General features: G+C 39.1%; 3 protein-coding genes across 3 annotated transcripts in view; 2 read left to right on the top strand and 1 right to left on the bottom strand.

Moving 5' to 3' along the window:
- Nucleotides 1–26: 26 nt before the first annotated feature.
- pqbp1 (polyglutamine binding protein 1) lies at nucleotides 27–4737 on the bottom strand. The gene is made up of 7 exons (XM_042491524.2): nucleotides 4628–4737; nucleotides 2976–3043; nucleotides 2747–2858; nucleotides 2344–2444; nucleotides 1970–2152; nucleotides 1814–1871; nucleotides 27–455 (listed from the first exon to the last, which is right to left on the bottom strand). The coding sequence occupies exons 2-7, from the start codon at nucleotides 3040–3042 to the stop codon at nucleotides 305–307; spliced, it is 672 nt and encodes a 223-aa protein (XP_042347458.2). The 5' UTR covers nucleotide 3043; nucleotides 4628–4737; the 3' UTR covers nucleotides 27–304.
- timm17b (translocase of inner mitochondrial membrane 17 homolog B (yeast)) lies at nucleotides 4670–11471 on the top strand. Its single transcript, XM_042491525.2, has 6 exons — nucleotides 4670–4769; nucleotides 6294–6393; nucleotides 6488–6551; nucleotides 6733–6861; nucleotides 6970–7080; nucleotides 9072–11471. Exons 1-6 carry the CDS (start codon nucleotides 4744–4746, stop codon nucleotides 9164–9166), a joined length of 525 nt encoding a protein of 174 aa, XP_042347459.1. The 5' UTR covers nucleotides 4670–4743; the 3' UTR covers nucleotides 9167–11471.
- Nucleotides 11472–11607: 136 nt separating this feature from the next.
- cacna1fa (calcium voltage-gated channel subunit alpha1 Fa) overlaps nucleotides 11608–25101 on the top strand; it is a 30250-nt gene continuing 16756 nt past the window's right edge. The window contains exons 1-27 of the mRNA XM_042490979.2: nucleotides 11608–12227; nucleotides 13531–13720; nucleotides 13892–13997; nucleotides 16703–16842; nucleotides 16932–17077; nucleotides 17767–17919; nucleotides 17994–18190; nucleotides 18280–18383; nucleotides 18503–18645; nucleotides 18737–18805; nucleotides 18890–18953; nucleotides 19050–19076; nucleotides 19280–19440; nucleotides 19545–19770; nucleotides 20209–20416; nucleotides 20557–20677; nucleotides 20784–20856; nucleotides 21001–21064; nucleotides 21158–21215; nucleotides 21311–21407; nucleotides 22700–22829; nucleotides 22948–23007; nucleotides 23101–23207; nucleotides 23469–23556; nucleotides 23975–24082; nucleotides 24244–24296; nucleotides 24396–24542. Coding sequence (XP_042346913.2) covers nucleotides 12209–12227; nucleotides 13531–13720; nucleotides 13892–13997; nucleotides 16703–16842; nucleotides 16932–17077; nucleotides 17767–17919; nucleotides 17994–18190; nucleotides 18280–18383; nucleotides 18503–18645; nucleotides 18737–18805; nucleotides 18890–18953; nucleotides 19050–19076; nucleotides 19280–19440; nucleotides 19545–19770; nucleotides 20209–20416; nucleotides 20557–20677; nucleotides 20784–20856; nucleotides 21001–21064; nucleotides 21158–21215; nucleotides 21311–21407; nucleotides 22700–22829; nucleotides 22948–23007; nucleotides 23101–23207; nucleotides 23469–23556; nucleotides 23975–24082; nucleotides 24244–24296; nucleotides 24396–24542 — 3059 coding nt within the window. The 5' untranslated portion in view covers nucleotides 11608–12208. The remainder of the gene's footprint in view (nucleotides 12228–13530; nucleotides 13721–13891; nucleotides 13998–16702; nucleotides 16843–16931; nucleotides 17078–17766; nucleotides 17920–17993; nucleotides 18191–18279; nucleotides 18384–18502; nucleotides 18646–18736; nucleotides 18806–18889; nucleotides 18954–19049; nucleotides 19077–19279; nucleotides 19441–19544; nucleotides 19771–20208; nucleotides 20417–20556; nucleotides 20678–20783; nucleotides 20857–21000; nucleotides 21065–21157; nucleotides 21216–21310; nucleotides 21408–22699; nucleotides 22830–22947; nucleotides 23008–23100; nucleotides 23208–23468; nucleotides 23557–23974; nucleotides 24083–24243; nucleotides 24297–24395; nucleotides 24543–25101) is intronic.

The raw sequence follows: 25101 nt of genomic DNA, 5'->3' as shown, positions 1-25101 counted from the left end.
ACCATAAAAAAAAGTTCCAATGAGTCTTTTTCACAGTATTCTTTAAATTTATTAGCAAATGAAGTCCACTAACGGCTTTACTAACAACAAGGAGGTCAATCTTTAGGTCATAGAAAAACATATTTACAACTGCTCTACATGAATGAATGCACCGATGGTGTAAAAGCTCAGCACTCAATTTCTGACATGTTTCAGAATGAAAAAAGAATTTTGAGATGTCCGTCTGTAACGCCAAATGTTAAGATGTGAGCAAAGGGAAAACAAACTGTACAGCTGTGTATTTGTTGTTTCCCAGGAGTCCGGTTTACTCCTTGGGTATTTGGTTTGCTGCGTTAGCCCGAAGTACGGCTCCTGGACTCGGGTACGGCCGCTGCTGGAACAGAGGCCCCGCCGCTGTGGTGTCTGCACCCGTCTTTGCTTCGTTTCGCTTAGGCAGACCACTTGACCATGTGCCCCTGTAAAGATAAACGTTTGTTTTTATTAAATAATTTGGTTTATACGTTCTGCTCATACCTTAAAAGGAGCTCTGAAGGAACTTCGTAAAGTCTGAGAAAATCTCAGTTTGCTTTAAGACACTGTGACAGAAATCCTGCTTTAAAACACAATTATGGAGTTTGGATTATGTTGCTGTTTCCCAGGCAGGAACAGTCTAATGAAAAGATGCATTGAGCTGTATTGTGGGAATTGTACAATCCGGAGTCTTTTCGAGCTTCAGCCTAGTATCACATAGCTAGATCTATCTCACGCTGTGCCAGCGCTGGAGAAAGATCTGGCTGAACCCATCATAATTCTGCACTACAGGGAAAAAAAAACACCACGTTGTTTGTATTTCTTTTAACCAATCACAAACATCTTGGGCAACGCAAAGCCAAGAATGCAGCGATGACGCCTTTGCAAAATAGTGTCTGAATTTGTCGGGAATTTGTTTTGGTGGAATATTTGAATGTGGGGAGGTGAGCTCTGCTGCTAAAATGGCTTAATTCTCAGAAGAAAACACTACCTAAAATATCATAAAACATTTTAGCCAGTACGCTGCTAGCTTGGAGGTTGTTGTTTCACATATGGCTCTAAAACGATTTGGTTTTGCGAGACTAGTGTTACATATCAACAGGGAATCTGAAAACAGCGACACACAGTTAACAGAAGAGGAGAATTCTGTCTGAAATAGTCGTCCAATGGCAGGCTTGTACACAAAGTCTAAATCCTGTGAGCCATACTGGTCACGGATGCACCGATTAATCGGCCGAACATCAGTGTCAGCTGATTTTTGCCTTGTTGACTGTTGTCAGCCTATCTGCAAATGAGGTGACATTCACTGATGGCAGTGGCTGATGTTTATCTGCTGTGTCACATCAATTTTGCGCTGGCTAAATGTTGTGGTGGTTATTTGCCGTCTGGTACGACGTAAGAAGGCAACAGCTGCTGTGCGCAGATGTGTTTTTTTTTTTTACGTTTGCTTTCAGCGAGGAACTGTTGAGCTCTGTGTCTCCCATCCTGGATGAGAAGACAAAGAGACTGTTTGTTTTCTTCTTTTTTAACAATAATGTTCAGAGAAAGAGGTGCACTGTAAATAAACGACAAAAAAGACTGGTATTAGTGTTGGCCATCAGCCAAGTCATTATTTTAAACAACAGTTTCAGTTTTGGCCCAGAATCACAATCAGGTGATTGACGTCTGAATATTTCAGCCTCCAGTGATTTTATTTTGTTCTGTTTCTCCAAACTTAATGGAAGTGCGATACTAAATTTCTGGACTGCTCCTTTAAAGAAAGGACCAAGCCAATATGTGATTATCATGACTGTAAATACTTTACCTCGGAGCATCAGAATAAGCACTCGGATCCATTGGGTCCATCTCATCGTCTTTTCTCCCTGAAAAGAAGATAAAAATGTAAAATTCGCTCGTGTGAAAAAAAAAACGTTATTAATTTGAAAATGTTTGTGCTGTATGATACAGATGTAATTATTACCTCTTTTGCTCTTGCTGTACGGTGCTGTGTCTTCTCTCCTCTGTTTCCTTCTGTCTCTGTCCCTCCCATCATCCCTGTCTCTGTCTCTGTCCCGTTCCCTTTCTCGATCTTTGTCTCTTTCCCGCTCTCGCTCTCTGTCCGGCTTCTCATACGACCTCTCGACTCTTTCATCTCCTGCCTCAACTGAAAAATAAACATGATAGTCATAAAATAAAGTAAACACAAACTGTTTTCTGAGATTATTTGCCAACTGATGATCAGATCCGCAATCATTTGTGTGTCAAACATGAGAAGAATAACAGACTGATAAGACTGCAATAATAGATCAGAATTGTGCCAAAATGTTATGTTATGGAGGCCTTGTAATGTCATACCTCTAATTTTCTTGGCAGGTTTTGTTACCACTGCGTTTGGGTCATTTGGGGACAACCAGGCCACCAAATCTGTCTCCACATTCCAGTAATAAGGAAGCCCACTGTGGAGAAAAGGAAAAAGAAAATAAATTTGTTTAACTTTAAGAAATAACATTTAATAATCGATGCTAAGTGATGATAAATAATTTCATTCGGATATGTATTTGCTGATTACAAATGCACTAGAAGTCTGTATAGCAGTAGTTATAGTGTAGTGAAGTAGTAGTACAATCATCAAATTTAAAAAAAACAACAACAAAATACACAGTAGCAGAGTGGTTAAGATTTGTGTTAAGTATTAAAAAGAGAAATTATGACAAAATAATCATGAATACAACTTCTTGTAGACAGCAGGTAAACATACCAAGCAGGGTCGAACACTTTATACCAGTTCGGTGGGAGATTCTCCAATCTGGTGGATTCATAATCTACGTTGTTGTCATCGTAATCTTCAGCAATAATCTCCTCATCTGCCTCTGGATTAATTGTAGGAGAACATTTGTTGCATTACACATGAAAAATACATGAAACATATAGAAAAATGTCTGACTTTCATGTGCAGGAGGGTTTTCTTGTAAAAGATTTTGTTGTACCTTGGTCTGACGGTTTAACAATCCCTCTCTTGGCCAAGCGGGCCAGCAGTGCCGGAGGGAGAGGCATCCTGCAACAGAGAGAGGAGAGGATTAACTGATGATGATGATGATGATGCAACTGAGACTGCAAACCTTCATCCACTGACTTCAGCAGCTGGAAGCACAGATACACAGATAATGACCTCATTCCAAAACAATAATACTTCATATCATACTACAATGATACTACAATCATCAAAATATGATGAAATTGACAAGGAGCTTTATTTTTAACTTCTTTCCATTTTTCATTTCTTTTCTTTATGAACAATAATAAGGAAAGCAACTAATATAACAAGGATCCATGTTGAATTTTAGTGAAATAAAGCACAACAGCATCAGAAAACATGTTTGTTTTCCCTAAATAAATCATATTCACTCAATTTTGTTTAATAGCGTATTCTTCCCTCAGTGATCTAAACATCACCCGCAGTGCCTCTATGCCCCGTAGTTTGGGAACCACTGTCCAAAACTGTGATGATTAATCTTATTGGTGCATATACTATACTATATATACTTTTGTATGCAGCCTACTTTCGAAGGTAAATTTTATTTTTGTCTGTATGATGCCTCTCTGTTGTGCTGTGATTTGTAGGTCCTTTTTATCTTTAAAGTGAAAAATTTAAACACAGGAATGTAAAATGCTGTAAGATATTGCAATGAATGTTAGTAATTAAAGTAAACTATGCATTATTGTCAGTCACTGTTTGAAAATACACTCATCAGCAAAAGCGAAATAAAAAGCCAACCCCAGATTCACTCTTGTTTGGCATTTCGGCTCTCGCTACCTTTCTATAAAGCTCTGACCTCACCTGAGCGCTTTAGGGGTGCACACAAACAAAAACGTCCCCAGCACAGAAAATATGAAGAAAATAATAGGCAAATAAACACAGAGTCTGCGGAAAAACACACCACCACACATTTGTAGGAGGCCAAAGAGTGATGACTGATGTATATTTAAGCTCAATGTTTTAAGAAAATTATGCATTGTTTATCTTTAAGGTAGATAAGATTAGTGGACACACAAACACTAAATTAAAGCTTTTCTGTGTGTTTGCCATCCCTGAATGAGTTAGTGCCCCACTTAGGCCACAAAACTCTGACTCTATTGTCAATCTGTATCCTCTATTGTGTTTTTAAAGAGACAATATTATCCAGCAGGAATGTTGACTCTACTGAGATGTATCATTTGATTTAAGAAAAGGTCACTGAATCAGGATGAAACGCCTAAATGGATGAAAACTCACTTTACTGATGGCAGCTCTGGTCTCACCATTTCTCTCAATGGCTCTTTCTCCCCTGCATGCTTTTGTATGTTAATCTGAGGCTCCCGGTGATACGTAAGTTTGTGTTAGCAGGCTGCTTTTAGCTGCTCAGGTTTGATCAAAGTCATCTTTATAGATAAAGGAGATCTGAATTTTGAAAATATTGGCTTTATGCACAATAAAACGTTTATTTCCACAAAATAATCTCACCACCCGCCCGAGGACTCCAGTGGCAGCAACTGGATGATTCAAACAACGCAAACACCTGTAAACACCCCCAAAACGACACAGCTACACCACCTACACTTAAATGAAGACTTTAGTAAATGAAAATCACTTAAATATTACCTTTTTTTAAAATGAAAATCGCCTCTTTGAGAGCGGACGAAGCGACGACTTCCCACAACAGCACGCCGCGCGCGCAGTGATGACGTAGGAGCACTGTACTCTTGACGAAAACAAACATGGAGGAATACGCTCGTGAACCCTGGTGAGATTAGTTTTAAACATTTCGCTTTTCTTTTGTTATATTTTCAAATTTGTCAGTTTCGGATGTAGTTTCGTCTCTTTACCGTCACATTGAAGCTGTGGTGAGACTGAACGTCGAGGCTCTGACGGTTAGCCTGTTAGCTTAGTTAACGGTCGGAGATAACGAGATAAAGCTGCGGTCAGTTTGAGCCTCAGAAACCTTTGAAGGTTTTGTGTCTGTCTTTTAACTGACCGCTGAAGGTGTAACAAACTTAAAAGCACGTCCCTGAAATACAATTCACACGTGTTACCCATATAATATTGTATAACTTAGTATAAAGTCTCCACTGACCGACAGCAGACTACAGTAACAGTCACTAATGTTTGCTAAGGACACATCTTGGGACCAGCTCCCAGAGACTCGAACCTGTGATATTATTACTGGCATATTTAGGGTCTTGTCCTTGGCTGTGGTTGTTTAAATAATTGTACTAACTTATAAGAATAGATACTTGGTTGGTGCATCAGCACAAGGACAGAACAGTACAGAAAAATAGAGAAAGTAAAACATAACAATTAAGAGGTAGATTAAACTAGAATAAGAATAGAAGTTAAAAAAAAGAATCAATGCAAGTAAATTAAAAGGCAAACGTCACAGCAGTGTGCCCTGATAGATAGATAGATAGATAGATAGATAGATAGATAGATAGATAGATAGATAGATAGATATTTGAATGTCATGTCGTGTCATGTCATACACATCACAAGATAAGATGAGCTAATCCTTTATCAGTCCTACAATGGAGAAATTTGCATCATTAAAGCAACCAGGACATTATAAGCAAGCAAAAGAACAATATAAATAGTAAAGATAAAAAACAAAACAAAAAATGAGGTGCCGAACTCAACAGTTTAACATACATATACCAATAAACCTAAACAATAAAACCAGTAGCTGGAGAAGTGAATAATGGATTGTCCTGTGGGAAAACAGGTAGATAGTTGCAGATAAGTATCCTCCATGCATGCACCGTGCCACACCATAAAAACTGCTAAGGAATGGCTAAAGTTGTGTGACAAAGAGCTCAGGTCCTTAACCTGGCCTACAAAATCCCCAGATCCCAATCTGATTGTCATCTGGGAGTTGTGCTGGTATCCTATCTCACAACCGACAGGACCCGAAAGATCAGATGCCAATGCCCCGGTATCCTGTGTCCATGCCTTGACGGATCAGAACCAAGTCTGATCCAAGAAGGCCACATCATGGATCAGGGTTCGCATGTCCCACATATGCTCAATCAGATTGGGCTCTCTGGAATGAGGAGGCCAGGTTGATGCCCTCAGCTCTTTGTCATGGTCCTTTGGCTATTACGAAGCAGTTTTTATGGTGTGACATGGTGTATTGTCCTGCTGGGGGGGGGGCACAGCCGTCAGAGTGCTGTTGCCTGTTCAGGGTGAGTAGAGCAAATATGAAAAGAAAACTACATTACATATTTTTTCTTGCTTTCACATTGTTTCTTCGGCTGTTCTTAATGCACCCCTGCAGTCCCTGGAGGATAGTGGATGACTGTGGAGGGGCTTTCACCATGGGCGCTATAGGAGGAGGGGTGTTCCAGGCGGTCAAGGGCTTTCGTAATGCCCCTGCAGTGAGTTCACCACATAAAAATAATGCTAATTACTATTTGCTCCAATTCTCTTTGCATTTGTAAAGGCAGATTTCAAAGTACTTTAATGTTTCAGGGTGTCGGACACAGACTGAGAGGAAGTGCAAACGCAGTGAGAATAAGAGCTCCACAGATCGGAGGTGAGAAAGTTGTCTCATCTAACCATCTAACTTATGTCCTTAACTGTAGCTCTTGGAGTCTTAATGTGCTTATTTAGCATATAGAAAACAAAATATATAGAATCTGTCCTTGTCTATGTTAAATTGTTACATGCAAAAGTATTTGTTGACTCTCACCGGCTTGTTTTCGGTGGTTTTGCAGGTAGCTTTGCTGTTTGGGGAGGTCTCTTCTCCACTATCGACTGTGGTTTAGTTCGCCTGAGAGGGAAAGAGGATCCCTGGAACTCTATAACGAGCGGTGCGCTGACCGGGGCCATCCTGGCAGCACGCAGTAAGAGGAAGCCCATAATATCACAATGACCCTGTCATCACATTCCTGTGTCACTGACCACAGCAGATTAACTACTGTGATTCAATGAATTTTATGTTTTTTCTCCAGGTGGGCCTTTAACTATGATGGGCTCTGCCATGATGGGGGGGATTTTGCTTGCTCTCATCGAGGGTTTTGGGATCCTCCTCACCAGATATACAGCACAGCAGTTTCAGAACCGTAAGTGAAGTGAATTGGCTATAATCATTTTTTAACTATGCATCCCATGATTACTTGTATGTGAAAGGTGTCACTGGTACAGAGAGTTATCACCTCCACAGTCCTGCTCAGCTCTACAGTGTTTTAGCAACTTTCACCTCATAGTTTTTGTTTTCTGGTCCAAAATTTGACTGATTTGATTCACTGTCATTGCTCTCTTAATGTCATTTTCAGCAAAGCTGACACAGCAGACAGAGAAAGTTGGAAACTAACTTGTGACCATAACGGAACAATTTGCTATTAAAGAGGCAGATATTTCCCTTAGTTGTAGACCAAAGTTCAGCTAGGAGGAGAGTGAATATTGCACTTATTTTCACCAAAATAGGCAGATACATGACTGCAAATGAATAATTATTCATGGTAATGTCGCTCCATATCTGCTAAGTGTGTTAACAGTTGTCTAACAAGTTCCCCATATGGACTTAAAAGGTGATGATTATTCAGTGTTGTGTTCACACCTTGTTTCTGCTGCCCCGAAGTGCCCAAAAAGTAATCACAGACTTTTTTTACAGCAGGCATTATGGCTTGTTAGGAAAAGCGCAGGTGAAACTGGTAACATTAACGATGGCTCAGTTCCATTAAGTGTCCCAGTAAGCTTTTCCAGTGAACCAGTGTGCACAATACCAGAGCCTCCCCTAAGTGCAATGCAGCAATCTCTGATGTTATTAAACACACCTGTGCTTTTTCTACTATGATCAGGCAAAATGTATGCAGTGAAAACGGTGTGTTGCAGATTAAAATGAAAAACAGCAAAATCATTCAGTCTCTTAAAGCACTCTTGCAATGCAATTTGAGTCTCGGGTTTGATCTGTTCCTCCTGAACACAAGTACTCTCTCTGCATTTTGCTAATTACCCACTTATGCAAAGCAATAACCATTAGTGAATGACCACAACTATGAGAAAGGCCTTTTTAAACAGATAGAGATCATTCAGATTTTTGTGTTTTTAGTATTACTGTAAAATCACTGGTCAAATATAGAAAACGGGACATCAAGGGACCTCCAGCAGTGTGACAGTGGTGTGAAATAAGTAGCTGTCTTAGTAATAGTCCTGCAGAAACCACAAACAAAACAATATTTTATCTGTACTGTGGTTGCATGATGCACATATTTGTACACATTTCTCATTTCTATTTAATATGTATCTATCTGTGTACATTGTATTGTCTATTGTAGCTCGATGCACATTTTTTTAATATATTTTTGGGTTTTTTTTTTGTTTTCTTGGAATTTGTTTCTGATATGATTTGGACCAGAAATGCCATGTTCTAAGTAAGAGCTGACTCTCATTTTTGCTAAACAAAAAAATTGTTGATTGATGTCATAAAATCTCTTTGCACCTACATGTGGAGGATGCAAGTTTCTGCATTTTTTTCGGAAACCTGTAGTTGGGTGAACCTTTTTCAGAGCAGACATTTTGACCTATTATTGTAGAAAAACCGCAGGTGTTACAAATGATGACGCTAATTATGGCTCTGTTCTGTTCTGTTCTTGAAACTGAAGGAGCTAAACCGTCCCATGTTTTAATAAAATAAGGCCAATTTTCCCAGGTCTCAAAAGGTTAAATACATCATTTGACTTTATTTCCATCTATGCTGAGCAGGTTTTGTATAAAGGAATTAAAAGTCTGTCCCAAATATAAGCCTACTGAGTTCAGTGGTTAAAGTAAAAAATAGCCTGGGCTATTAATGGCAGTTTTAGGGTATGTTTTAATAGTGGGAAAGAGTGGGAAAAAAAGTGGGAAAAAAAGAAAATATTATGTTTCTTTAAAAGTCATGGAGAAGTTTAGAAATTTTATTCATGAAAATATGTTGGAATCCTGTGGACAGGAGACTATACAGTATGTAAATGTCAAAGTGCACATATATTGTATCCCTTGATACCAATACCATGACTGAAGGGGATACTGCCGCGGAAACCAGAGAAAACGACTTGTTTTTTGTTTTTTTCAGCTACTCCGTTTACAGAGGACCCCAGTCAGTTACCTCCGAAGGACGGAGGTCAGCAGCAGCAGCAGCAGCGGCAGCAGGGGGGGCAGTTTCAGTAGACAGCAACAAGGACTGAGACCAGCTGTAAACGCAGTGAGTCAGAACAGAGAGAAGGGGGGACACGAGACTTTAAAACAGGTATCAGGAGGAGGTGGAGATACTGGTCTCTACAGTGTTGTCAACTAGTCGCACTATGTGCTTTTACCTCAGGGGCAAATTACTGTGAGTTTTAGATATTTATGAGTGAATGTTTGTATGTGAACGACAAACCTCACATTTGCACCTCCAGCATTTCATGACACATTTTCTGTATTAACGGTTATTCTGTCTTCACTGTTACCGTTTTTGGTTCAATTTGGAATTTTGAAATGTATATCCAAACACGAATTTGATTACATAACATCCAGGCAGCAATTGTATATCAGAGGAATCGTTTGACATTTTTGGAAACATACTTTTTCACTTTCTTGTCAAGAGTTAGATAAGAAGATCACTCTCAGGAGCCAGTTGCCAAATAAGCTGACCATAAAGAATGGAAACAGGAGTAAACAGCTGGCCTTGCACTGTCCAAAGGTAAAAAAATCCACCAAACAGTACCAGTATATGCCACCAATTAACATGTTAGAACTTGTTTATTTAATCCATACAAAAACCAAAGTGTAAAAGACAATTTGTCATCACTGTTAGGTTGCCAGGCAACCAGTCGAGTTTGCATCCATCTTTTCATGTAACTCATGTAGGAAACGAAGAAGCGTACGTCCCAAAATGCAAAACTATTCCTTTAATCTTCCAAAGATCTTACACTTGTACGCACAAAGCATGTTTGCTCAGTGAGGTTGCACTATGGAGAGTGTTATTTTGAGAATATGTTTCTAAGTCTTAAATTTATGTGTCAGCTGTGACAATCAATGCAAAGAACTGCGTGTGCTTTTAATTGATGTGTGTGCTATAAGACGTGTCTAGGCTCAACAAAACCTCATTCCACTCTTTGTTTGCAGTTTCTCTTAAAGGAGTACTTCACCCACAAGGTGACCATTTGTATATCAATTACCCACCCCTTGTTTTGTTGAATTTGTGAAGATTTCTTTGTTTTTCTTGCATGCCTCCAACGATTAATGTCGAATCCAACAACTGAGGAAATTCTCAGTACTTTACAAGCACATGCATATTCTCTAAAATTGTACTTTTAAGATAACTGGGCAAGCAGGTGCATTTGAACTCTGCTCTGTACAAACCATAGAAATAAGATGGGAGTAGAATGGATATTACCATTCAAATAAATGTAGCAGGTTTGTCAGAGCGATGGCCATTTTTGTACGTACTGTTGCCATTGCAGTTGTTGTAGTGGGCTATTTTCTATATAAAATAACCAACTTGTGGCAAGTCATGAACTAACTGAGTTGAGGTTTTTCAGAAGCGACCAAATGAGAAAAGAGTAACTTAGATTTGTGTATGGTTGTATTTTTCTGTTGAAGCTAAGTAGATACAAGAACAGGTCAAAACCAGAGTTCTCAAACCAGGGAGCGTGAGACACTTAAGGGCTGCACTGACATGTTCACACAACAAAAAAAACATTATTTTCAATTATTTTTTGTCAAATGACCCCAGCAAAAAGTTAAAATGTCTGATCTACTCTCATTCTATTTCTGTAGTTGACATGCTCGCTGTGGTGTGCTGCTTGAATGTGGAAGTGAATTGATTACTAAAGTTTTGGTGGAAATACATGTTTTTTTGAAGTGCCGATCATGAGGGGAAAAATGAGTTTTGGATTATACTGCACAAGTAGTATGGGAGTTTGTAAAATAGTTTTTTGACATAGTTTTGCCACTCTTAAACAAGGTCCCCTTTGACTCTAGTTCATCAATACATTTCTCAGTTTTGGGGTTCGTCATTCACCATGGAGGCATGCGAGAAAAACAAATTTTCTTCCCAAATTTAGCATCACATGGGGTGAGTAACTGGTACACAAAGAAAACATTGTGTGGGTAAAGTTTTCCTTTAATAAGGTCTTGCCTCTCCTGGCAGCTTCTGTAATTTTGAATTTATGTTGAATAGTTGTCATCTTGCGTATTAGATGAATGAGCACGAATTATGAAAAATACGAAAGGATATTTTGGCTTGAATTACTCATACATGCACCTGTAGTCACTTTGATTGCTGCAACATTCTTCATTCAACCAAGCACTTTTTAAACTCCATCTCTCTGGTTTCTTAAAATAGTAGCATATGTCACAGGAGAGAGATGGTGCAGTATGATCCCCTTTTTTGCTGTATAAAAAAACTGTATAGAATGAATCCTTAATTTATTGTGTTAATATATTTATCTTGCAAAAGCTGATTGAAACAATAAAAGCATCAAATGTCTTTTAAGGCTTGAGATTGTGTTTTTTTAACATGTCTCTAGCTTTAGAAAACCTTAAATTATGCAGTGACATTAAAATAATTGCTGACAATATTGCACCTGCGCTCAATCAAAGTGTTTCTATTTACTGTGAAATATCGCCCCCTGTCGCCTCTCAGCTGGTACTGCACCCAGCGGCTGCTTCTGTCCAAGGTCCTGAAATACTCTCATACTTGAAGTAGTGACCCATCCTAAATTTTGTCCTAACAATAGTTATTAATGTTCCTTTACATGGTCAAAGTACAACTTTGCAGCAAAGCTCCACAGAGCCTCAGAGTCCCTCCAGAGTTTACCTGCGCCTTCTGGAAAGATTTCCACTGTCATCCTTTTAAACGGCTCAACTAGTTTAATCCCGCCGGCTGACCACCGCGGATACGGGGACGCGTTTGTTTTAGTATCCCCTCACCGTTATGTGCCTGCGGAGATAAAAGCAATTCTTATTTCCACGTGTCAGAAATTTGCAGAAATCGGCTTTTATTGGATTTCGAGGTGGCAGGATGGCCCGGAGCCTCTGCGCTGCACCGGCGCGCTGCGTGCGGATATGAAATGACAGTCAGCAGATGGTCCTTTTATTTTTACCCCTAGAAAGTTGTGTCTTTTGGGGGGCAAATTCATATCTGTGATCCTTTAGGCGTCGCAGATCCTTTAAGGAGTTGATGGTGGGTTTTCTGAAGTGATTTCGTGGTGTTAAACTGCGGACATGGACGGGGCAAAGAAAGGTAGGAACTCCTTGTGTTTTGTTAGCGCACAGAATAGCGAGATTGTGCATATTATTCCTGCAAAGTTATGCACAACAAATTAGTAAAGCTCTCTATATGCTGACGTAATATCATTTGAAACTGTTGGTGGAAAAATAACCTTTATTTCTGATAACATATCTGCATATTAAGTGACAGTAATACAGTTTATTCTGATAATAAAACATGTTTGCTGCAATTAAATTTAAAGCACACGTATTTTTTACAATAATTAGACTGCTCACACCACACTTAATATTTCCACAATAAACACTTGTTTTATGTGCCTGTATCTCTAGCTCCTGTGAGGTTTTTATTTCACAGGTGAGATAATAAATGCACCTGCAGGCTTATTATTTGTGCAGAGCCTTCTCAACAGGTGATCATGCGCCTGCTTTGGGAGGATAGTGCTGGGCTAAGTGCCACTGCTACTTCTACTAAAGAAGTAGGTCACATCTGGTCTGATCATATGAGGCCTTGAGGACAGAATACCTGTCTGTTGCCACAGCTATGTGTCAAATCCTTCTCTAATTGTGTTGGATAATAAACTTAGGCTGATATTAGCAATAATATAATCACATGATATAAGAGGAAACTAAAACAATAACTGGGCGCAGAGTTTTTTTTATGTTTTAAGTTTGAATGGCAGTAAACATATCCACCAGTACAACATTTCTCTATTACACTGTGAAATATGACAAGTTGATCTTACTTAAAACATCCCACAAACTGATTGCCTTGAAAAAGTAAATAAAACTTTAAATTTCATTTTGTGTTTACTCTGTATCTTAATGTTAAGTTCACTTGAAATATAGCCTCACTTTCTTAATTTTGTGAATTTATAATTTTAAAAAATGACAAATGAAATAACCTTGTTCCTTGTAAGTGTAAACAATATTCAGTAAACCAAATTAGTCTGATTTAACTTGAATATGACAAAGAGGATTTACCCAATGATGAATTTTGGAGATCTGCAAGTTCTGTTTTCCTAACATGTATAAGAATATACTAATATAACTGACTAGTTTGCAGCCAGCAGAATAAAGATATATTGCACAGCATTCAGCAGTCTGGTAAACTGAAGTTGTTAAAACTTAAAAGATTGATTTAGATAAACTGAATATAACTACATTTTAAATAAACTTAACAATTACATGTAAAGTAAACATTAACTGAGATTATTTACTGAACATAAAGTTTTACCCGTAATGCCCATATTTTACCTTCTTACTTCAGATGCCCAAAATCACAGAATAACATGTTTTTGTTGTTGTGTTTTCAACAGATGCTCCCCCTGTGGGGGAGGCAGGAAAATCAGACACCCTGGGGTCCACTGGCTCGGCCAGGAAAAGGGGAGGGGGGGCCAAGAAGGCGATGCAGGCGAACAAGTCCGCCCTCAGAGCCCCCCGAGCCCTCTGCTGCCTCACCCTCAGCAACCCCATCCGCATGGCAGCACTGGCCCTGGTGGAGTGGAAATATCCTTCTCTGAGTCGAGGCACAGTGGTTTGTGTTTATGCAGGCAGTCCTGAATATGATGCAAATGTGACATATGTGCATTAGAATATGATTTAAAGTTTTATTATGCTGTTATGTTCCTGGAAAGATGCATTCAAGATGCCTGTTGTGCCCTTAACTGCAATCCTCAAGCCCTTTGATATTTTCATTCTACTTGCCATTTTTGCCAACTGTGTTGCTATGGGCGTCACAAAACCATACCCCGATGATGACTCCAACGCTACCAATCACAAACTGGTGAGTTCCCAGTAAACAGATGCACAGTAGTTTAACTTCACTTGAGTCTTTAACTTGTTTTCACAGTAAAGAACTCATGAACATGGTCTGCTGAGCAAGGCACAAACACAAGCTTAGGTTATGTAATATCTCATAGAAGAGATTAATAATTTAATCACCACAAACACTGACACTGACTTGCTGGAAAAATATTTATTTCACCAGTGTGTTCTGGACCCTTTTTGACACGGTGTTTTAACAACAAGCTTCTAAAAGATGCTGCAGCTCTAATACAGATACTTCGAAATAAAAGTACACAATCAAAGTTAATAAATCCCACAATAAATCACAAAAAGAAGTGTAAAATACAAAAACCTGAGTGAACAGCCTTCCTCTTTAGAAAGAAACTAAAAGTAGTATGTCTGGTTTTAATCCAGTGGTTAAGCACCTTCCATTCATTTGTATGAATGATGCACTCTTACAAATCACGCAAAGATGAATAGATACATAGATCAATCAGTGAGAGGACGTGTGAGGAAAAAAAGTGTTTGAAGAGAAATGTTAGACAGCCCGACAAGGAGCATAACACATGAAGTGTAAACTTCAAACAGATGCTGAAGCTCTTTGATCATACGGAGCTTTCTTTATCAAACCTATGAAAGAAAAGTGAAACTGAAGGTATGAGAACTTGATGACTTTAAGGAGAATAAATGACACTGTTGTCAGAGCCACAATGTGTGAATATAAGCTGATTTAAATATAACGCAAAATGTAGTAATGCAGTGGCATTCCCTCTGGATATCAAAATAAGACACTAATGAGCTGTAGGCACACTAACCTTAGTCTAATTCAAATTACAAGATGTCATCGAGATGTAATCCAGTTCAAAACAGTCACTAAAAAAGTTTAAAATACATTGAGTCACATGGTAGAAAAACTATGTTCTCCACATGTCAATCACTCAATTAAAGGTACTATCATTATCATACACACGCATTTCTCTTTGTACATTTTAATTCATTACCAATGTTTTACACAGTGTCTGGAAATAATTTAGCATGATATTTAAATTTTCTTATATTCACACGTGTGTTAGCTGTTAAGGGGAACTTTTAGTAATTTCGCTGCTCATCACATGAAGCCCATTTTAGCTTATTTTAAGCTCTGTGTGTTCTTATGTTCCTGTTTCCGAGGATTGACTGTCAGTAAGAACATTTCGTGATTCTCCTGAGATGATTTTGCTTCTAACGTCCCTTGAGACATTTCAGGACACTGATAGTTGTATGTATTGCACGGGGTTCCAGCGGATCCTTCAAAAATCTTAAAAGACATTTAATTAAGTGGTCTAAAAATAATCCCTTAATTGGTATTAAAATGTCTGAAATAAATCTTGCAAAATGGTTAAAACATGCAAAGTAGGATTTTATTAATTGTTTATGTAGCAGGGCATTGGGTGGCTCAGTTCATAGAGCAGGTGCCTGATGTGTGAGGGCGGTGTCCTTGCCACAGAAGCCGTGGGTTCGATTCTGGCTTGCGGCCTTTTGCTGCATGTCACATGTTTCTTTAATTGTTGGTTAGTTCAAAATTAGTCTTTAAATTTATTCCAAATAGCACAAAAATGTCTTAAAACGTCTTAAATCCATTTTGTCTTAAGTTGTAGGAACCCATTTTCGACAACAGTGTAGGAAAAAACAGTTTTTAATAAAAGGACAGTAGTGTGTTGAAGGTAGGAACTCTCAGTGAGAAGGTAATGGTGTCTGGTTGAGTGGTAATGGTGTTAGAGGGAAAAAGTTGCAGTTTGACCTCGTTAAGGTGACCCTGTCAGGGATCATGACAGACTTAAAGACTAACCATCTGTCGCATCTCTCCCTAGCTCCCTTTGTGATTTTGTCTCTCATTTCTATTTCCTCCAAATTAGGAAATTGCACAGCGATTAACTGAAAACACGCCGTGTTTTTTTTTTCATATTAGAAATAGAATTCAATATGAGCCACAGCTTTACATGTTTACAAAAAGCTCCATTGTTGTTGCTGTATAATTAAATATTGTCTTCCTCTCCAAACCCCCTTGCAAAATAATAGTGGTCAAATACCTGAATTTTATTTTAGGTCATTTTACTAAAAATTGACAAGGTAGCAGGGACAAACACAACACTTGCAGCAGGAAAGATGTTAGTAGATCCCTTTATTGGATTGCACAAAGGGGGTAATCTGACTTTAACTTCAGAGACTTACAGTACTGCTATTTAAAATCATCAATCTTTGAAAGTCTTGGTGACATTAACAGGTTTTGTGAATTCCAGTCATTTTACATGAAACCACATTATGTCTGGATTATTGTGTCAGCCTGAGGTAAGAGTCTAGTGACAGTGGTAGCAGTGATTAGAAGCATTAAGCTGAAGGTTACAGAAATGGGATCCGTTGACAGGTTTAAGCATGTGTTAGGCAGTAGGTTAAGAGGTTAGAAAGCCACTGCAGTCAGCCTTTAATGACTAAACACACGTGATTTAAAGAAAGACGCATGAAAAAGTCAGTGAATGCCACTTATTTCTGTATGTGACGAAGAGAAATCAGTTTTTAAATGTCTTAATTTCAGTGTGACGATAGCTTGACATTTCCTTCAACACTCTTCCATATTTATTCCTCTCAGACACACTCGCTGACTTATACAAAAGGTCATTCTAATTTTGCCAAACATCCACATGTCGCCTTTTCTTTTGTTCTTAGGAACAAGTTGAGTACGTCTTCCTCGTCATCTTCACCATCGAGACCTTCACTAAAATTCTTGCCTACGGCTTAGTCATGCACCCCAGCGCCTACATACGCAGCGGATGGAACTTGCTTGATTTCATTATCGTCATCGTCGGGTATTTTAGTGCTTCACAAAGTCACAATTTCCTTTTTAAACTTTTTCAACTTTTAAAAGTTCTAACAGCTGTCATGTGTGTCTGTGCAGGTTGTTCAGTGTCATAGCGGAGGGCATGACGGATCATAAACCAGGAGAGGCCCATCATGCTGCGGGAAAACCTGGAGGCCTGGATGTCAAAGCTCTCAGAGCATTTAGGGTGTTGCGACCGCTTCGGCTCGTATCTGGAGTGCCAAGTGCGTCTGTCATTTATTTTATGTTTTTTGATGTGTTTTTGCATGTGTGTTGCTGTGCTGTATCCCACGTCATTTGGTAACTCTAAAATTGCCTATAGGTATGAAGTTATTCTGTCTCTGTATATGAAAATTGACGATTTTGACAGAAACCATATTTGGGAAAAATGTATTTGGCATGTGCTTTGAGTTTTTAGTTTGGCTTATGTCCCATTCACTAACATGGAGGGGTGGGCTTTATGACCTTTACTGCAGTCAGACACCAGGGGGTGATTGAGATTGAAAAGCTACACTTTAGGGGAACTGTCCTGTTGTTTGTCTTTATAAACTGTCTATGGTCAGCCCTGTAATAGTCTGGCAACCTGTCAAGTTTAGCTATCAAGTTGCCTGTGACCTTTTACCAGTTAATTAGCTACACATTTACCCAGCGACCAACAATGGTGCTCATGGGTGTATTCAGTTACTGTTAATGTATTTATTACATTATTTGTCTCATAAACATGTGAACTTTATGCCGTGCTGCACGTGTAATTCATCCAGACTGTGTTAGCTTACATTCATTGCATATTTGTATAGCATACTGCATAATATGCCTATTGCTTTTAATGAGTAATATAACAGGATTTTTTTTCTGTGTGAGGGGGCAAATTTGTCCTGCATTCACCATCTGAAAAGTGTGTTTGCCTCTTCAGGTTTACAAATTGTGTTGAACTCCATCATGAAAGCCATGGTCCCTCTCCTGCACATCGGTATGTTGGTCATGTTTGTCATCATCATCTACGCCATCATCGGCTTGGAGCTTTTTATCGGCAGGATGCACAAGACGTGCTACTCCACGATCACAGGTTTGTACTCTCTAAACTAAAAAAAGTGTCCATGTTTCGTGGATGCATTGGCTCAGTGCTGCTCTCTGCCCTAGGTCTCATGTTGGAAGATGACCCCTCGCCCTGTGCGTTTGCTGGGAACGGGCGCTTCTGTGTCGGGAACGGGACTGAATGCAGGGGCAAATGGGAGGGCCCCAATGGCGGCATCACAAACTTCGACAACATTTTCTTTGCCATGTTGACAGTTTTCCAGTGCATCACTATGGAGGGATGGACAGACGTTCTCTATTGGGTACACACACTTGTTCCTGGATCCTCCACAGTTTTATATTTGATTTTTGTGTTTGAAAATACTTACCTGTACTCTGCGTCTCTGCACAGATGAATGACGCCATCGGCCAAGAGATCCCCTGGGTTTACTTTGTTTCTCTGGTCATCTTTGGATCCTTCTTCATTATCAACCTCGTATTGGGTGTGTTGAGCGGGTAGGTGGCTGCTGCATTTAATTTTTTTTGCATTTATTGTTTCATGAGAAACAAAAGTAATCCTTTACTTTTCCTCTGTAGTGTTTTTCTGAGTTTCTTGAATTTGTGTCTGTGCACAGAGAGTTCTCCAAGGAAAGAGAAAAGGCTGTGGCACGTGGTGAGTTGCAGAAGGCACAGGAGAGCAAGCAGATGGAAGAGGACATGATCGGCTACATGGACTGGCTCATAGAGGCCGAGGATGTGGACGAAGAGGGAAACAAACGTCAGTTTAACACACTTTTATGTAGACAAACCAAAAAAATCTACACATAGCTTTATATTTATACAAAATGTGCCTCTATTTGACTTCAAAGGCGCTGCAATTGCAAAGAAAAAGATGATGAAGAAGTTTGGTTGGTACAAACGCAGTGAGGATGGTGGAGGTATGTCAGCTGTCAACATCTGTTATGTTGTTTATTTTATGTGATTTTCTCTGAACAGCTAGTATTTATCTCTGTGTTTAACAGAGTCAGACTCGGATGATGATATAGCGTACCTCGATGATGATAATGGCTGCTGTGCCTCCCTCATGTAAGGCATCATAGAAATAACAACATTATTTTGATTCATCACTGGCATGAAGGAGTTAATGAAGTTTATCATTTGCAAATGTTCTTGTTTTTTCAGGGCGAAGATGATGGCGAACAGCTTCTGGTAAGATTTTCAATATTACATAGCCTTAAAGAAAAAAATCACCCTCAAACTGATCATTTTTGTATCAGTTACTCACCCTGTGTTACACTGAACTCATGAAGAAAGGTTTATTTTTCTCGCACGCCTCCACAGTGAACGAAAAATGTAGATATAATTAAAGTAGTTGTTACACCCTTAATTCAGTTCTATTTCAATTTTTTTAGTGACCAGTTGTGCCAGCTGAATCACACGATGAGGAAGAACTGCCGTGTGGCCGTGAAGACCACTAACTTCTACTGGTTGGTGCTTCTGCTGGTGTTTCTGAACACAGTGGCCAGCGCCTCTGAGCACTACGGGCAGCCAAAGTGGCTCACAGAAATGCAAGGTGTGAATCAATTCCTCCTTCTGTTTTAACCGTCCCTGAGCTGTACCGCAGCTCTACGCTCACTGGAGACAAAACGTGAATCTTCTTCTCCTTTTGCCGCTCAGAGCGAGCCAACAAGATCCTGCTGCTGCTCTTCACTCTGGAGATGTTGATGAAGATGTACGCCTTCGGCCTACAAATCTACTTCATGGCGCTGTTCAACCGCTTTGATTGCTTCGTGGTGTGTGGCGGCATCCTGGAGACGCTGCTCGTAGAGATGGAAGTCATCCCGCCCATCGGCATTTCTGTGCTGCGCTGCATCCGACTACTCAGGATATTCAAGATGACCCGGTAATTAGTGCCAGAGTTTAGTGGTTTAGTGGTCAGTTTTTTGTTTTTGTTGTTTTTACTGACATTTTGATTTGTTTTTGTTTTGGTATCACGTCTTGGCAACAATCATACAGTCATCTTTGATTAAGTGTTACAATGTAGAAAATGTAATAAAAATACAGAGTTGAATAAACATGTTTAAACAAAGAAGGGCATCTCAGGGAAATATACATTTTCCACACCTTCCAAATTTCTTCAAATTTAGTTTCTTGAAGCCTCATTGAAAACGTAATTCTTTTTATTACAAAGATTTCAGAAATCATATCATACCAGCTCTTTGCAGATGGGCCATTTGGCTGAAGCCATTTCATTGTAATTGCTTTTCTAGCATTTAAACTATTTTTTTTCCATCTTATCTTTATTTCCTGATGTTTATCTCTCTAATTTTGTTTTCTCCAGGCACTGGGCTGCTTTGTCCGACCTTGTCAACTCGCTGCTCAATTCCATGAAAGCTATCTGCTCCCTTCTGCTCCTGCTCTTCCTCTTCCTCATCATCTTTGCCTTACTCGGCATGCAGTTGTTTGGAGGCAAATTCAACTTTGATGAGACTCAGATGAAGAGAAGTACTTTTGACTCCTTCCCTCAGGCTCTGCTCACTTGTTTTCAGGTGATTTCCTTTATATCTCACCATGTTACTACCCTCTTTATGTAGTATTTAGTAGTAGTAGTATTTAGTATTTTATACAGTATATTGTAGTTTGAAATAGTCTCTCACTCCTTACTTCTGTGTTACTCTTTTCTTTGCAGATTCTCACTGGAGAAGACTGGAACGCTGTGATGTATGACGGCATCATGGCATATGGAGGGCCGATCTTCCCCAACATGGTGGTGTGCGTCTACTTTGTCATCCTCTTTGTTTGTGGTAACTGTATCCTTCTCCAGTGTTTGTGTTCTTGCTGTCTGATTCTTAATGAAGTCTGATCGATTGGTGAATTCCAAATGGAGCAAAATGAACTCCTTAATTTTGTGATCAGACATTCTGCTCAATGTCTTCTTGGCTATCGCTGTCGATAACTTGGCAGGAGGCGGCGGGAAATCAAAAGTCGAGTAAGTTTGACAAAAAGAGAGCTGAGTCAGCAGTGGTACCGGTCACACTGACTGATTCATTCATCCTGCTGCATCTACGCTGATCAGTTTATTAAGCACATATAAAATAGTTTTTTAAACTCTGCAGTTTGTTTGTTATTTCAGGGAGAAAAAGGAAGAGGAAGAAGAGTGGGATGAAGATGAAGAGAAAGAGGATGAAGATGCAGGGGTAGAGATCATTTCTCCTCCTTTTCGCTGAACCATATCTGACATTGTTAGAAAGTAAAAATGCCAAACATCAGATTTTTTGTCTGGCGTGCAGAACGAAGAGGACGACTGGCAGGAAAACGAGGAGCTGAGGGCCATCGAGGGACTGGAGGGTGAGTCTGACGGACGTCACGCCTTGCAGGAGAAGCAGCAGGCATGCTGATTTTAGGCGCTAACTGTCTCTTGTTTGCTCTTTATTTCATTGTAGGAGTTGCTCCATTAAAGCCGGAGTTCTCAGGGCCCAAAGAGAAGATCGTACCGATCCCTGATGGGAGCTCCTTCTTCATTCTTGGAAAGAAAAACTGGTAATTTCAGATCATGCATGCAACAAATTAACCTCATTCTACTATACATCTATAACAACAGCAATACATTGTGCTATGTGCTTTACAGTGGTGGATAGTAGTGAAGTACATTTACTCAAGTACTATACTTAAGTTCTTGTACGCCAGTATTTCCATTTTATGTTACGATCCTTTTACTTCAATAACTTTTAGAAGCAATTATATGTACTTTTTTACTACTACATTTATCAATAATAATAGTTACTGGTTACCAATATTGCCTAAATTGGTCAAACAGCTGCTGAAATATTGTCCACAGATGATTATGTCAATTAATGCTATTTATGCAAATTGTCCAACACATGCAGGTTAGCATCCAGCAGTTTCTAAATGTTGGGGACCCATATTCATCAACTTTGGGTTCATTTTGCTGGCGTTCTCAAGGGCTATTGACTGAGAATTGAGTTTTCTCTGATTTAAGGTATAGTGAAGACTTCAGGCCAAAGCAAGTGTAATGTCCAAGGTAGAAATGTAGTCTTGGGCTCAAAATGAAGCCTATGAACATGGGAAGTTTCCTATATACAGGTGAGGTAGTGAAATTAACCATAAAGTGCTGAAAAATAATAATTTTTTGATAAAACTTGGTCAAGCAGACACATTTTTTGGGTCTTTTTTGATATGTGGATGCTATTTTAAACAGGAATGGCAGCAAAACCTAGAATCTTATTTTGCTACATCCCTGTTTGTTTCAGAATATTCACTACCGAATTTCATTGTGTGACTATTTATGCAGTTGTAGTATGTTAATATTTGTATTTACATAATTACGTCAGAATCACGTCCCAACAAAGTGACCAAACAGCCCCGACTTGGGGGGTTTGTTGTCAGCTTGTGGTTGCCTAAGTTATAACAGGGAAAAATATATTTAAAAAAAACATCCTGAGGACTGGACCTGGCTCACTGCTTATTTGTCGATTCTGATTATTAATACAAAATCAGAATCAACTATTATGTCATGGATCAACAATTATAATTCATTGCTATAAAATGTATCATTCTGGAATGGGCCCTTCTGCATAATGAGTACTTTTACTCTTTTTTACTTAAAGCGTATTTTGATGCTACTATTTAATTACTTAAAATTATGTATGATTTTTTTGATGCAGGACTTTTACTTTTAACCGAGTATTTTTACACTGTATTTTTTCTATTTTTACTTAAGTGAAAGATCTGAGGACTTCTTCCACCACTGATGCTTTCACACCAAAACACTGCTAAAATAATCCACATTTCTTTGTCATTTTCTTTCTCAGTTTGCGAGTCGCCTGTCACAACCTCATCCATCACCCGTACTTCACCAACTTCATCCTCATCTTCATCATCCTCAGTAGTATTTCTCTGGCTGCTGAGGATCCAATAAAATCCCACTCATTCAGGAACATAGTAAGAGTGACCACATCAGAGCCTCAACAGCATTAGAGACCACCTGCTCATTAATAACCTTCATGATAAACAAGATAGAAAACTAATATCATCTTCTCTCTCTCTCTCTCTCTCTCAGGTGCTCGGATATGCCGATTATGTTTTCACCTCAGTTTTCACAGTGGAGATCGTACTAAAGGTAATATTTAAGAATTGCTAGGTGTGCGATCTTCTACAACATGAGACAGAATTGTTTTTAACTGAGTTTCTTCTCTCCTTCGTTCATATCAAGATGACAGTCTACGGAGCTTTCCTGCACACCGGCTCCTTCTGCAGAAACGCTTTCAACCTCCTTGACCTGCTGGTTGTCAGCGTGTCGCTCACGTCATTCTTTTTACAGTGAGTAGATTCCCGTCTAACACACACAGTTGTCTTCTGACAGGAAAATCAATGAGTCACTGTTGTGTAGCTGTAATCTGTGCAAGTCTCATTAAAGTGTCAAAGTTTTAGGGGAGCACTCTAAAGAAATTGTCTCATTTTGCCAGTGAGGCTTTATATTTTTTCCGTTTCCTAGCTCGAGCTTCCCTGTTTTTTATCCTTTATTTGCTCACATTTTCTCAGTTTTCTTGACTCTAAATATTTTGCATTTTTTGCTTTCAGTTCAAGTGCGATCTCTGTGGTCAAAATTCTTCGAGTGCTGCGAGTGCTCAGGCCCCTTCGAGCCATTAACCGAGCCAAAGGTCTGAAGGTAAACAGCACTCTTTTATTTTTTTCTTTGTTTTGTTGTATTTAAATGATATATTAAAGGGACAGTTTATCCCCGAAACAAAAATACATCTTTTTCCTCTCTTCTATAATGCTGTTTATCAATCAGAACTATTTAGGTGTCATTTGTTGCGTGTTTGAGATATCAAAAAAGCAAATATCTCTACAGCTGATATCTCAAATACTCAGCAACTCACACCAAAACAGTCTAGACTGATAGATAGCCCTACAGGTAAGAGGAAAAATGTGTGTTTTTGTCTGTTTAAGTAGGGTAATAGTTATTGGAAGGGTACGTTCTACCGTTTTTCTGGTCAGTCATTAGATATTTGTTATTTATTAAGTGTAAATAAAGTATAGTTTGTTGCTGTGTAAAACTAATACGTGTCCTTTGTTGTTGACAGAATGTGGTGCAGTGTGTGTTTGTGGCGATCCGAACCATCGGCAATATCTTGATTGTCACGACACTCCTTCAGTTCATGTTTGCCTGCATTGGAGTGCAGCTCTTCAAGGTGCGTGTTCACGCTTTTCACGACTGCTGTAAAGACGGCTGAGCTGTTGCATTGTGCAGGTGTAGCTAATACAGTAGACACTGAGGGTATATCTGTGTATTATTCTCTAACTCACAGGTCTGTTTTTAATGTTTTTAACCTTGCTGTGTTTAATGTTACAGGGCAGATTCTACAGCTGCACAGATGAAGCCAAACACACCCCTGTGGAGTGCAAGTTAGTTTCCTTTTCTTAATTTCTCTACATAACATGCAACACCTGACGGTCTCAAAGTGTTGTGATTGTTGTTAAATGTGTGCATGTGTTTGATTTCAGGGGGACGTTTGTGGTCTATAAAGATGGCGATATGAACCACCCCATGGTGAGAGAGAGGGTTTGGGAAAACAGTGATTTCAACTTTGACAATGTGCTGATGGGCATGCTGGCTTTATTCACCGTGTCAACGTTTGAAGGCTGGCCACAGTGAGTCGGAACTTTGAATTGTTTTTAAGTGGTTCCCACCTAATTGCAGAGAACATCAAGTCTATCCTGTAAAATTAACATTATTATGCCTATTCTTAACATGGTGACCCACAGGCAGATGCAAACACAAAAAATACAATGCTTTTCAAAATGAACACATTAACTGGGCAAAAGAAGAAAACTACAGCAACTTGTTGTTAAACAAGTTAAACATGCCGTATTTATTTTTATGTTACATTTTCAAGTAAATATCTCCCTGATACAATCGTGACAATAGACAATAGTCAAAAGCCAGGGCAACTTTGACTTATTTCAACTGATTTAAGTCTCATAAATGTCATCTTATTGGCAGAAATTGTGATTTTGGGCAGACTTTGATATTTAATTTTAATGCCTTTATTTGCTAATACCACTGACATGCCAATGGAGGTCAATGAGGAATGAGGATATAAGTGTTAGTAGGATCAGTTCATTGTTGTTTTTCAAACAGAATATCATTATCCTTACCATTTAAGCTCTGTGTTCTTTGAATCAATGTTTTTCTATGAAGTGTCTCCTA

Source organism: Plectropomus leopardus, chromosome 9, assembly GCF_026936395.1.
Source record: "Plectropomus leopardus strain MGB_pleo_1.0 chromosome 9, ASM2693639v1, whole genome shotgun sequence".
NCBI lineage: Eukaryota > Metazoa > Chordata > Actinopteri > Perciformes > Serranidae > Plectropomus > Plectropomus leopardus.
Note: the sequence above shows the minus strand (reverse complement) of the source record. Positions and strands in the feature narration are given on the sequence as shown.

Coding starts and splice junctions, on each gene's coding strand:
- pqbp1 (XM_042491524.2), bottom strand. CDS start 3,042: ATGCCTCTCCCTCCGGCACTGCTGGCCCGCTTGGCCAAGAGAGGGATT. Junction 2,859..2,975: donor TGTTAAACCGTCAGACCAAG/GTACAACAAAAT, acceptor CAATTAATCCAG/AGGCAGATGAGGAGATTATT. Junction 2,153..2,343: donor ACCTGCCAAGAAAATTAGAG/GTATGACATTAC, acceptor TTTATTTTTCAG/TTGAGGCAGGAGATGAAAGA.
- timm17b (XM_042491525.2), top strand. CDS start 4,744: ATGGAGGAATACGCTCGTGAACCCTG. Junction 6,552..6,732: donor AAGAGCTCCACAGATCGGAG/GTGAGAAAGTTG, acceptor GTGGTTTTGCAG/GTAGCTTTGCTGTTTGGGGA. Junction 6,862..6,969: donor GGCCATCCTGGCAGCACGCA/GTAAGAGGAAGC, acceptor TTTTTTCTCCAG/GTGGGCCTTTAACTATGATG.